The sequence below is a fragment of the Salminus brasiliensis genome, chromosome 4 (assembly GCF_030463535.1).
Source record: "Salminus brasiliensis chromosome 4, fSalBra1.hap2, whole genome shotgun sequence".
Classification (NCBI taxonomy): Eukaryota; Metazoa; Chordata; class Actinopteri; order Characiformes; family Bryconidae; genus Salminus; species Salminus brasiliensis.
Window position 1 is genome coordinate 31,782,473 of NC_132881.1, and position 11,928 is coordinate 31,794,400.

General features: G+C 38.3%; 1 protein-coding gene across 1 annotated transcript in view; it reads right to left on the bottom strand.

Annotated features, from left to right (window-relative positions):
• Positions 1–7,418, bottom strand: part of ercc6 (excision repair cross-complementation group 6) — a 21,039-nt gene extending 13,621 nt beyond the window's left edge. Inside the window, exons 1-7 of the mRNA XM_072678018.1 lie at positions 7,315–7,418; positions 6,458–6,873; positions 6,217–6,337; positions 5,501–5,609; positions 2,161–2,848; positions 992–1,123; positions 393–551 (exon numbers count right to left, since the gene is read on the bottom strand). Coding sequence (XP_072534119.1) covers positions 393–551; positions 992–1,123; positions 2,161–2,848; positions 5,501–5,609; positions 6,217–6,337; positions 6,458–6,864 — 1,616 coding nt within the window. The 5' untranslated portion in view covers positions 6,865–6,873; positions 7,315–7,418. The remainder of the gene's footprint in view (positions 1–392; positions 552–991; positions 1,124–2,160; positions 2,849–5,500; positions 5,610–6,216; positions 6,338–6,457; positions 6,874–7,314) is intronic.
• Positions 7,419–11,928: the final 4,510 nt, after the last annotated feature.

Genomic DNA, 11,928 nt, shown 5'->3' on the forward strand with positions numbered 1-11,928 from the left:
TTAAACGTATTTAATTATGTGTTTCATGTTTAATTTCCTGCCCTCCCCCTCCCCTCCAGTTACTCTCATTGCACATCCTTGTTCTTCCTTTGATGTCGCCACTAAGAGAATTAGAGGGATATCATAATTGAAACGTCTTTAATAATTCACGCCAAACCTCTCTCCACCAGCAATCCAGCTGCTGAAATATTCATTGCAATCAAGACTTTCAGTCTAACGGGGGTGGGGGCACTGGGTTGGTGTGGGCGTGGCAATAGATAGTGTGTATGTGTTTTAAAAGCAAAATACGTAAGAAGACAGGCTAGAAGGACTTTCTGAATATCACCCACAGCATGGGATGCATGTGAAACCACAGGGGCAGTAAAAGGGTATGGACATGTGGGGTCTCTTGCCTGTAATTGGAGCCACGCGTCCTCAGCTTGCTGTAGCTCAGGCCTGCCAGGAAGGCAATTACCTGGATGGTCTTGCCAAGGCCCATCTCATCTCCCAGAATGCCTCCTGCCTGCTGGCAGTGCAGTTCCCACATCCACCTGACACCTGTCTGCTGATACCTGGACAACAAAAGCAAGCGTGTAGGACAAAACGCCAGCCCAGCACAACACAAACACCACACCTGATCAATTAATCATAGGGCCATTATCTCTATTGATTCTAAATAAATGGCCTGTAAGTGTTGTCCGATTGATGTGTTGTAAAATGTAGCCGCGGCACAATAGCAGCAGCAGAAGCAGCTTCCTGTTGTAAGCCTAGAGCCCTAAACATGCAGAGCAGTAAATCCATCCACCAGTGCTGCTTTTCCTCTACTTCTTTATATTTTTAATCATCACTCCCTCAAGTAAATTAGATAATTACATAATTAGAACCAAAAAAATCCATAACAAAAAGATTTCAAAAAGAATATCTAAGAGTTAAATAAACTTTGTTTCTGTCTGTAGCTACAATTCCCAAGCTAACACATGTGTCATCTGGAGTGTAAATCCCACATCCTCACTTGAAGAGTTTCTTCCAGAGAAAGCCTGGCATCTTAAAGCCTTCATCAAACTCAACGTCGCTCTCTTCAGACTCATCCTCTCCTGCTTGTCTCTTCCGCTCTTTGTCCTGGAGTCTCTGCCTCTTCCACTTCCTGCAGGATGACAGTCCCTACATTAGTGAAAGTGTTTCCCCAGTTGCTTTCACACAATGTCTGATCTAGGTTTTCGATTAGCCTAAAGGAGTTGGACACGAATGAAACTATTCAACTGCTGACATTCTTAATTTGACTCAGCAAGCATTGTTTAAAAAGCCACCTTTGGGAAAGCTAGCTTCAGAGTGTGTGAGGTACTGTATGGGCAGGTAGTCTTAGTCCCTGGCCTCTACTTTTAATTTCCCAGTCTGAGAGAGAGATAGAAAGAGGCCACAGCTCTGCCTTAGTTAGCTCCCTCGCCATCATTCTTGCAGGGCAGCTTTAATTGAACCACTTCTGGCTGCGGGGATACGGCAGTTAGTGGCAGTGTCATCACGGAAGCAAATTAAGATTGATACAGACAATTAGGAGTTTGAGCTCCCCAAGAAAGGTGTGGAGAGAGGAGTGAAGGGAAAAAAATCCATCTTCATTTGGGCCTGGCCCTGTCACTCCACAATGAAACTGTTCCCTTTATCTGGGGCTTCCGAGACTGCACTTGTAATTAAGTCAAGACTAAGCATTGGTTCAGTTAATTACGTTTTTTTTTTTTTTATTCTTCCCACCTCCTCCACTCCACACTGTAGTGCTCTACTAGCAGCAGAAATGTGGGGCTACAGCAGAAATGTGGGGCTGCATTCACGTTCAAATTACAGTGCAGAAAGTGTGGAGAAAGAGACCGTGCCAACTCAATTTTCTTACTATAAATACAAATTCTCAATCTTGTTAGGTTTGTACCATCTATTTTCACATTAGCATAGTGGAATAAATAGATGCATATTATAATGAGAAAGAAAAAATATGAATAGGCCAAGAATTTGCTTAGTCAAAGAACAGCTGCCAATCTCTTCAATGGATTATCTATTCTAGCACACATAGCAGGCAAAAGATGGTTACATGAATCATTAGCTGAACATTTGAATGTGTGTTTGACAAAGAACTATGACATTTCTAATGTATTATTACACAGATTTCGGCCTAGACATTCCTGATAATCTTACCTAATCCTTTGCCGGTAGTATTCAATATCGCCATCATCTTTGAATTTCTTCACCTTGCCTTTTCTCCCAGAGTCCTCATCCTCGTCTGAGCTGCTGGGGAGGTATTCATCACTCTCGTCCTCTTTCCTGGTCTTGCAGGGTTTGGCCTTGCTCTTCTTCCTATAGGGCTTAAGTTCATACTCTTCGTTTTCATCAACACAGAACTCATCAGTTGGCTCAGGTTCCTCAGGGTCCATAAGTTCATCACTAGGCACATACTCTGAGCCCTCACTGTCCGAGTCTCCATCCCGATATTTCTTCCTCATGGTCTGGGGAAACTCTTTCTCCACTTTAGGTCTAGCTTTGGGGTGAGCCTTTAAGGCAGTTCTCTGAAGCTTCTGCATGCGCTTCTGCAGCTTCTTCTCTTGCTTAGAGGAAGCACCGTTCTTAGGAGCCTCTGCTGAGGAAGTTCCTTTAGCCTTTTTCTTCAGGGGAGTTTTCTTCCTCTGCTCTGCCATGACGGCTTGGTCGGCTAGGTACTTGTCAAAGCCAGAGTTTTCGCTGAGCATCACCTTCCGTGGCTCCTTCTTTTCTTCCTTCTGAGGGATCCGTGTGCCAAAAGGAGTCATGTGACCTGTGCGGATGAGCTCTTCCCATTCTGTCTCCTGAGCTGGCATGAGCATACTGCCCAGCGTCGAAGGGCCTGGCTCTGACAAAGACACACAAAACACATGCCCATAGTTAGTTAGCATGGTACCACCAAAGCTTTGTTTACACTACTTGTGTGCCTTGATTTCACAGATCTTACATACCTGGACTAGTAAACCTGAAAGTGTGGGTGAAGCTTTATTAACGCAATATAGGAACGTAATTCTAGAGCACGGCAGCAACCTATGTTGAATGAGGAAGGCCACATGATGTTAAACCCCACAAGTATCCGTCCACTGATGAGCCAAATTATGCTGATGTTCATATACATGTAAACAAAACAGCTCACTTTACAAAGACCTATGAAGGTGCCCTGTAGTATCTGGCACCAAGACATAAGCATTATATCCTTTAAGTCTTGTCAGCTGCAAGGTGGCTCCACCATAGATCTAAAATGGAACCAGTTAATCCCACAGGTGGACATCTACCTGTGCAGCAACCATTCAAATGATGTAAAAGAAAACAGGACTCATCAGTCCAGGTGACCTTCCATCATTGTTCCAAGGTTCAATCCAGATGTTTGTGTACTCACTACAGATACTTTTATTAATAATTTATTTCAAATAAATGTTACCTATAAATGTCTAATAAATACGTCCTAATAAATTTTCTTAATGTTTAGGAGATTCTCTGACCCGTCGTCTGGTCATAACAATGTGGCCCATGTCAAAGTCACTCAGGTCTTCACACCTGACCATTTCTCCTGCATTCAACAGGTCAACTGTGAGATTTAACTGTTCAGTTATTGTTTTTCATTCATCCCAGACCTTGACATGTGCCAATGTTATAGAATAATCAACATTATTTGCTTTATCTAGGAGTAACGTTAAAGTTTTGGCTCATCTGTGTAATGTGCAATGAGAAATATTACTGAATATTAATATATAATATTATTGCAATAAGACTGGACACTAGTTCATCTATAGGAGTATACAGTTATATTGTAGTACTGCTTTTCAGTAGAACTGCATGGCTTTAATGTAATTTTTTTTAATCATTATCATGACATGTTTGGTTTGGACCATACTTTTTCTCAGGACATGAGATTACAGAACACACACAGACACAAAACAGCTAAATCTACTCTATCTTTAAAAACTGGCCTGTAAAAATACCTTACATGTGATGACTATAGTGTATAAAATATGGTTACTGTGAAAAGAAATCTGCATTACCACATGGACCTTTTTTGCATGCAAATATTTTATATTCATTTCAGGATTTTTATCTTCCTCAAGGCTTCAGGTGCTTCAGGAATATGGTATTTTTGCCATCTTGTCAGGAGATGTTAGTTAGACTGCTCACTGCACTTTCAGCTGAGACACTACTAATAATGTAATTTATCGCTTTTCATTTCATTGTGATATCCAACAGCTTTATGGAACATCATATTTTATGTTCAAATTGTGCAGCCCTACTTATCAGTTTGAGAGATCATTTTTGGCTATAAATTTGATAGATAATAAGACTATATCCATGATATAATGACTATAAAATAGAAGTGTTCTTGTTTCCAGGCAGTTTGTTTTTATTTATTTTATTCTGTGGGCTACTACTGATACCCAGGACCAGACAGGAAAGTGCAGTGTGTGTCATTTACTGGCTGCTTCAGATTATTTTCAAAGAACAGGTCTCAAATCCATACAAATTAAATTAATTAAATACTAAGCATCCTTTCAGGAAATATATACAATACTGTAAATGTAAGGCACGCTTTAGTGTCCAGAAAATGAACCAATTTACAGTCAAAAAAATCAAAATGTTTAGTAACATATTCTTCTAGCATAGATTATTCTAGCATTATTAATGCACATTTGGACATATATTTCTGTTTTGTTACTACACATTTCAATAATATCTGTTTTAATACCATCACATGTACAGTAACCACAACAAGAATTTCTCATTTGCAAAATCATCATTGATACCTTGATTTAGAATGGCTAGAAGAACACTAGTCCAGTTTCTGTTTACTTATCAAAGCATGGATTTGCAATAATTCCCCCTTCATTAAACTTCTCACCAGTGGCCCTTTTTCTTCAACTTTCTAAATCATGAACATATGCATAGTTTGGCCATTGTGACATCCCAAGGATTAACTAGTGCAAACATTAGACCACACTGTACTTAAAGAAAGGGTTGAAAAAGATTAAGCCAACATGCTGACAGACGTACAGTTAAGATTTACTGTATTAATCTACACTTGCATGTAGTAAATTTTTCCTTTATTTTTCAAGGACAAAAACACTATATTGCTAGGTTTACTCTGTCAAAATACAATTCTTTTTAGTGATGAGAAAAAAATTCAAAAACAAGCAAATAATCTAACTTATCTAGTTCATAAAACAAAAGACATGTTTAAACTATCAATTAGTAATGAAAAATGGACACCATCCTAAAAAGCAAAGAAAGGTTGCAAACAAGGCACTTGTGACCTTCTATATTGTTGTCAGTACTGAAAAGTCTCTCTACTTGACCACCTCACTTAAACCTACTAGTAAAATTCACCATAAAAAGTCACTTTTTATGTCACATCTAAAATGCACTCGGTCAGACACTGCTTGATATTTAAGTGACTGACACAACGGAACCGTGTGGCATTAGAAAGAGATCAATGGACAGCTATAGCTATAAAACTGTATTTCAAACTCACCTTCATCATCCTCAGTCAATAACTCCGCCTCAAGCTTCAGGATATCCTCTCCCCCAAGAACGGCTTGTAACCGTCTCTGCTTGGCTCGGATCTTTTTTAACTGCTTCTCCTGTAAATGATAAGAGGGTTCTAAGCTTACAAAGATGCTGACACAGTAGAAGCCCCCCACGTCTTATTTTGTTTTATTATTATTATCTATGAGATAAAATGTCTCAGCAATGTACTAGACAACACTAATATTTTGGGGGTAAGGTGATAAACAACAGTTTAAGAATGGATAATCATAATAATATTAGTATGCTGTACCTTTATATATATGTATCAAAGAAATACAAAGATAAACATTAATAGAATAACACATTCAAAGGTAAAAAATGATGAAAGAAAAACAAACCCTTAACTTTCAATGGAAGTCAAAATATATATTTTTCCCCATTTCAAAAGTAATTTTGAAGCATTTCTATTGGATCATTAATCAAGAAATTGTGAGACAACGTGACAAACAACTGCCAGATAGACTGTCAAAAAGTGAAAAACGAAGATGAACAAATGGAGATACAAGGTTTTTGTGTGACAGTGATATATATATATATATATATATATATATATATATATATCCTATATTATATAATAATACGGATCATCATATTCCATCAATTCAAACTGGAGACACTTATTGCAGTGTCTCTAAAAGCAAAAAGTGCTCATCATCTTACTTTGTTTTCTTTTTGCCTTTTGACAGACTCAATTTTCCGGCTGATGTCCTTGCTGGAGGTGGCGTAAGGAGTAAGCTGCTCTATTATTTTGTTGATTTGTCTAAGAGCAGTTGTGCATGACCTAAGAAGACACAATATTGAACATAAATGTATTCATTCAGTGCGTCTGACATCATTTGTAAACCAACTTTGATCACAGACATCAAGATCATCAAAGGGAGGCAGTTCTTCATCTCCATACCTGACATCATCCAGCACAGACTCGTATTCTTTCTCTGCCTCAGCCTTGGCCGCAGCCTGGTTGGCCTCCTGGATGGCTCTGTCCACTTGCTGCAGGACCCCCTGTTCAAGCACATCCTGGTCATAGACGTCCACTCCCAGGCCCTGGAGCTCAGCGGCTTGAGCATTCTCAGCAACTGCCTGGATCTCCTGACGGTTGATCTGGAGCAGGAGCTGAGATTTTCTCGAGTTTTCTGACCCAACAGTTTCGGGACAGGCTGCTGCTGGCTCTTCACGACCTCGACCGGGGATGGACAGGCCGGTGGTCCCCCTGTTGATCCCATTATCCTCTTGGCCGCCTGGTGTTAGAGCACTGACAGGACTGGACAGAGCTGGGGGGTCTTGGTCCTCATTATTTTCGATTGGCATTTTATGCGGCTGTAAGCCGGGATGACAAAGTACAATAAATGATTCCTTTACCAGTTGTTAATGAAGACTGCGCAAATAAACCCACACTGCACACAAATAGCTGCCACACTCTGAAGACACGTTAACACTACAAGTGTAACTAAGAGCAATCGACTAACTTATACAATCAAACTACACACAAACACGGTCTGCTTTAGGACTAAATAACACGTGTTGATGTTACGCGGCATTCAATCTGTCTAATTAGCTAAAGTAACCCTATAGTATCTTTGAGACATCTTCAGTTATCAGTTATCTAAGCCCCTGTTAAAGGGACCTTTCAGTTGTTGTCCAGCTGGTTATTGTTAGCTAGTTAGCTAATAAGCTAACCCAGATGTCTTTGCCAAACATCCTCCACAGTGCTTCCATATTCACTCAAAACTGTAAAATTATATTAAGGCAAGAACAAACCTTTCAAACGACCTGAATCTGTTCAATAGTTTATTCGTTTTACAATGAAATCCATGTAGACAAGTGTACTACTCTCACACAGCGCCGTGCGCCCGTTACACAATATTCCCCTCTCAACGGTGTGAAGGGAGAGATCACCACTCACCAAAACTCCCACAAGCCTTCAAAATAAAAGCGGGACCTCTCGCCAAGAAATATTACGGAACCTCGAAAGTAGAAAAAAATAGAGATATAAATCGTTCCCTATATTTAATAAACTGTTCCATCAAATTAACAGCAAATTTAATAAGCTGTGCCTTTTATTTAACAATCTGTTTCCTCATTTATATAAATCATGGCCTCAATTTAACAAATCGTTGTCGGGACGATGTAGCTATCTAGCTTGTTAAATTGAGGGAACGGATTGTCCAACTGAGGGAACAATGAATTAAATTAAGGAAATGTTCCAAGTCCCAAATATTATGTCTCTGCCTTTTCAGTTTAGGGGCTCCGCAGAATCTTGACTACAGGTATTTAAAAAATCCTGACGATTTGGACTGCTTCCTGCCTGCACTGACTAACCGCTGTAGAAGAGCTTAAAGCTCACTTTAACATAAAATGATATTCCCTTTGTACATCACTGACAGTTAACAGTATATAATTACTATCATCATTTTTAAACTTAACATCTTCTAAGTTTTAGATTTTTAATAATTCCACTTGCATCTGTGTGCAATTATGTAATTTTTCCACCCTTATCCGTATTTTCGTGTCCAGCCCACAAGAAGGCGTCAGTGAGCTTCGAGAAACGTGTAGCATTTGTAAATGCACCCTAAAGAGGAGCCGTTTGGTTGGAGCTGATTCAGTTATTGATATTAATTTATCAAACGTTATAAGTAAAAACCAAAATGAACAAAACGAAAGAGCGCTGAGAATAAGTTGAGAATAAGAAAAACATGTTTTCCACCTGTGGTCCCAACTGCGGTCCTCTGCTAAAGTTACAGCTAGCCAGCGATTATACTATGTGTTTGAGTGACTGTCGTATTTATGGTCAATTTTAATAAATTATTTTTAGTGTATAACATATTTTGTAAAACATATCTCTACTGTCCAATGAAAACTGTGTATCTCCATTTTTGTCCGTTTTTAGTTTTCTCCATGGCGTGAACCGTGTAGCTGCTCTGTACACTGTGTACATAATTCTGGATGAATAGACCAATATAAATGCTCTAAATTCCTTAATAACAAACTCTAATTTTACTTTAACTTCAATTTAAAGTTAAGAACATTTTTACCTTTAATATTTTGGAGATGTGATAAGACCTATTATTTTTTTATCGTACAGTGACGATAAATGTAGTGTGTCTTAATAAACTCTAGATGGCAGAAGACACCAACAGAGTCTATCTAGCTCCACCTTGGCGCTCATAGAGTGCAATGCTCTCAGCTGACCCGGCACTCTTATAGGCTTATTCTAAATATCCACTACTTCATGCTCACTTGCCATATTAATCCTAAATATTACCTCGAAATGATAAGAACCATGCATGCTGCTGTAATACCAGATTTGTAAGGCCTGATTATTATAGTGCCTTTCAGTGGGTCCAATCTAAATCTGACTAAAACTTGTTTTTTAAATGATAGAAAACTTGGCAGCACACAGGGTGTTCAGACATGCCACAGAGAAGAGAGATTCCTAAACACTTCAGAAGTAAAGCTTGTGAACGCCTATCAGTCTGGAAAAGGTTATAAAGCCATGTCTAAATCCCCACGGCTAAACCGAGCTACAGTCACAATTGCCTAAACCATGCTGTCCAAAGGGAGAAAGTTTGGAATAACAGTCAGACTTCCCAGCAGTGGACGCCCTCCCAAAATCTCCCTAAGAGCAAGGCGTAAAATTATCCCAGGAAGTGACACACAATTACATCATCTGAAAACGGTAGGTCTCTCTTTTGCCCCAGTTCTGCACACAAAAATGGGACAGCATGCCATCTTGGACACTGATTAACAACTGCAGAAAGTTTTTAGTTGCAGATATTGCTGCTCATTCACTTTCTTTTCATTCAGGTGAAGTTGATGAGTGGGAGTTAAGATAATTTCTTAATAAATCTCTATATAAATGTCTATCACATTACTGTTTTTTTTTTTGTTTTTTTGTACATACAGCTCTGGAAACAAATAAAGAGACCACTATGACTATGATTGGCATAAAGTCACCCAACAGCAGTGTGAAAGACAGGTGGAGAGCCTGCCAAGACATGAAAGCTGTGATTGGCAGTCAAGGTTATTTCACCATAGTGATTTTTGAATGCTCTCAGTTCAAATATTAGTACTGAGTTGTAAATTTGTATAATAACTTCTTTGCATTGTAATAATCATAAAATAGTATTTGCATTATTTGAGTAGTTGCCATTTCTGCTTGTAAATGCTCTAAATATCAATATTTTTTTTTGGAATTTAGGGGAAATGTTGTCCATGGTTTATGAAATACAACGCAAATGTTAATTTCCCTAAACACAGTGCATATAAATATTAAAACCAGAGAAACTGATAATGTAGGGTGGTCTCTTATTTTATAAAATATTATCTGCCAATGCAGACGCCACACTTGCCTTTAGGAAGACATGCAGGTCTATGTAAGTAAAGCAGGTCAAGGCTGCAGCATGGCTCCTCTGTTATTTTATTCTAATTTACTTAGGTGTATGTCTGTTTACAGCCATCTACTTTGTAAGGATACATTGCTGCCAGATCTGGAAACCCATACCCTGTGTGCTGCAGGCTGTTAACAAAAGAAATGCTCTTCCATTCACAGTGAGCTGAATGGATTGTAGCACACTAAAATCTCAAACCAACAGAAGGAATTTGCAAATGGTCATGTGGTCATTTCCTGGACCTTGGCCTTAATGGCAGATTTTTAATAGTTCTTTTAGGAATTAGGAAACAAATTTTAGAAACAAAGGAAGCTGAAAGGTGAAATTGAACTGGCAAAGGATGAAAGCAGTACTGAGTGATATTTCCATCCTTTTATTAACCTGAACCCTGTAAATATGCGCTTTCTTGCCACTCTTACATTTACATTTACATTTTGTTGTAAATGTAAACTCCTGATGAGGTTTTCCTCATCATATATGTATATATACTATATATACATATAGATATATACTATTTTACAAAATCCACTTTATGTGGATTTAAGAGGTTGTTTTGAAGGTGAGGATCATTTTGGAAGAACATATTAAAGACAGAAATGAAACACAAAGAACAAATGTCGTTATTTGATGAACCACTTACATTTTGATTATCTCAACAGCCCCTGATGAGACATACATCAGCTGCGTGAGCAAATCCCAGCTCTCCATGTAAGTAAATCTGGCTTCCCATTGTACCAGCCTTCCTCTTGGGCCTCTTCTGTCCTGGGGATTCATATTACTAAGCACACATGAACATTTCCAATAACATAAGACATTAACTGCTTTGTCACTAATGTGATTTAAACACCAATGAAAGAACACGAATGAAGACATTTAGGTAGATTATTAAAAACTCTTTCTGTCTGTTATTGTGGATTATTTATGGGTTTCACACTGCCATGCATCTGTATACTTTGTTCACAGAAACGTCTGGAAGCTGTTAAGTGTTCAGTGGATCTCTCAGTATGTGAATCTTTGCTTAGCTTGCCTTAAAAGGTAAAGCCTCTGATGATGCTATTAATTAAACTGTCATCCCTTTCCCCTACTTTGTAGTTTTAACCCCTGACATTAAGTCATATTGAGGATAAGATTTTTTCATTGGGTGTGATCCTGTGATCATCTCTACATTTCATTCTTTTAAAGGTAATACAGAACAAACAGCCACAAACATTTGGAGGATTCATGCGGTTGTAAGTCATTTCTGCTCAGTTTTTGTGTTGATAATTGCTAACCTAACTCCTGTTCTAAAAACAGAACTGAGACTGGCCATAGTAAAGCATCCGCCAAGACTTTATTTACATAGTATTTTAAAATAAACTTAATAAAGACTTAATTAAAATGTCTTATCCACGTTTTACTGTTCCATCCAGAAAATGAAGCAGCATCTTATCCAAGCATGATAATTGTGACAGTCCAAATAACATACTGAAGAGATATTATTTTGGAGCTTTCAGGTCTTTATAGGAATATTTTAGCAGATATAGCTTTAATATTTCTGGTATTAAAAACTAATTGTTTTTGATGATAACAGTAAGTTCAAAAGCTGGTGCAGCGTAAAGATTTGGTGAAAAATATCATGGGCAGATATCCAGTGTTTTTCATATTGGTCAGAAATCTTCAAGCAAGTAAAGGAGACCTAAAAACAACATTTCTACAAATAAAGGTCATTTATAAAGGAAACTATATTACCCCGATATTACCCCATACCCACTGAATCAGCTGTGACCATTTAAATTAGAGTACTGTTGGTACTGTTGAAGTGCACTAGATTACTATCAAAAGGCATTGATTGAAATATATTAGTCTGGGAAAGGTTACAAAGCTTGATAACCAGACTTAGACTCTTAGTCTTGGAAGTGGGGAATCTTCCCAGAGGTGGCCAGCTTTCTAAAATGATCAATATCATCTTGCATTCCTATAAAATATTATATCATATGTTTACTCC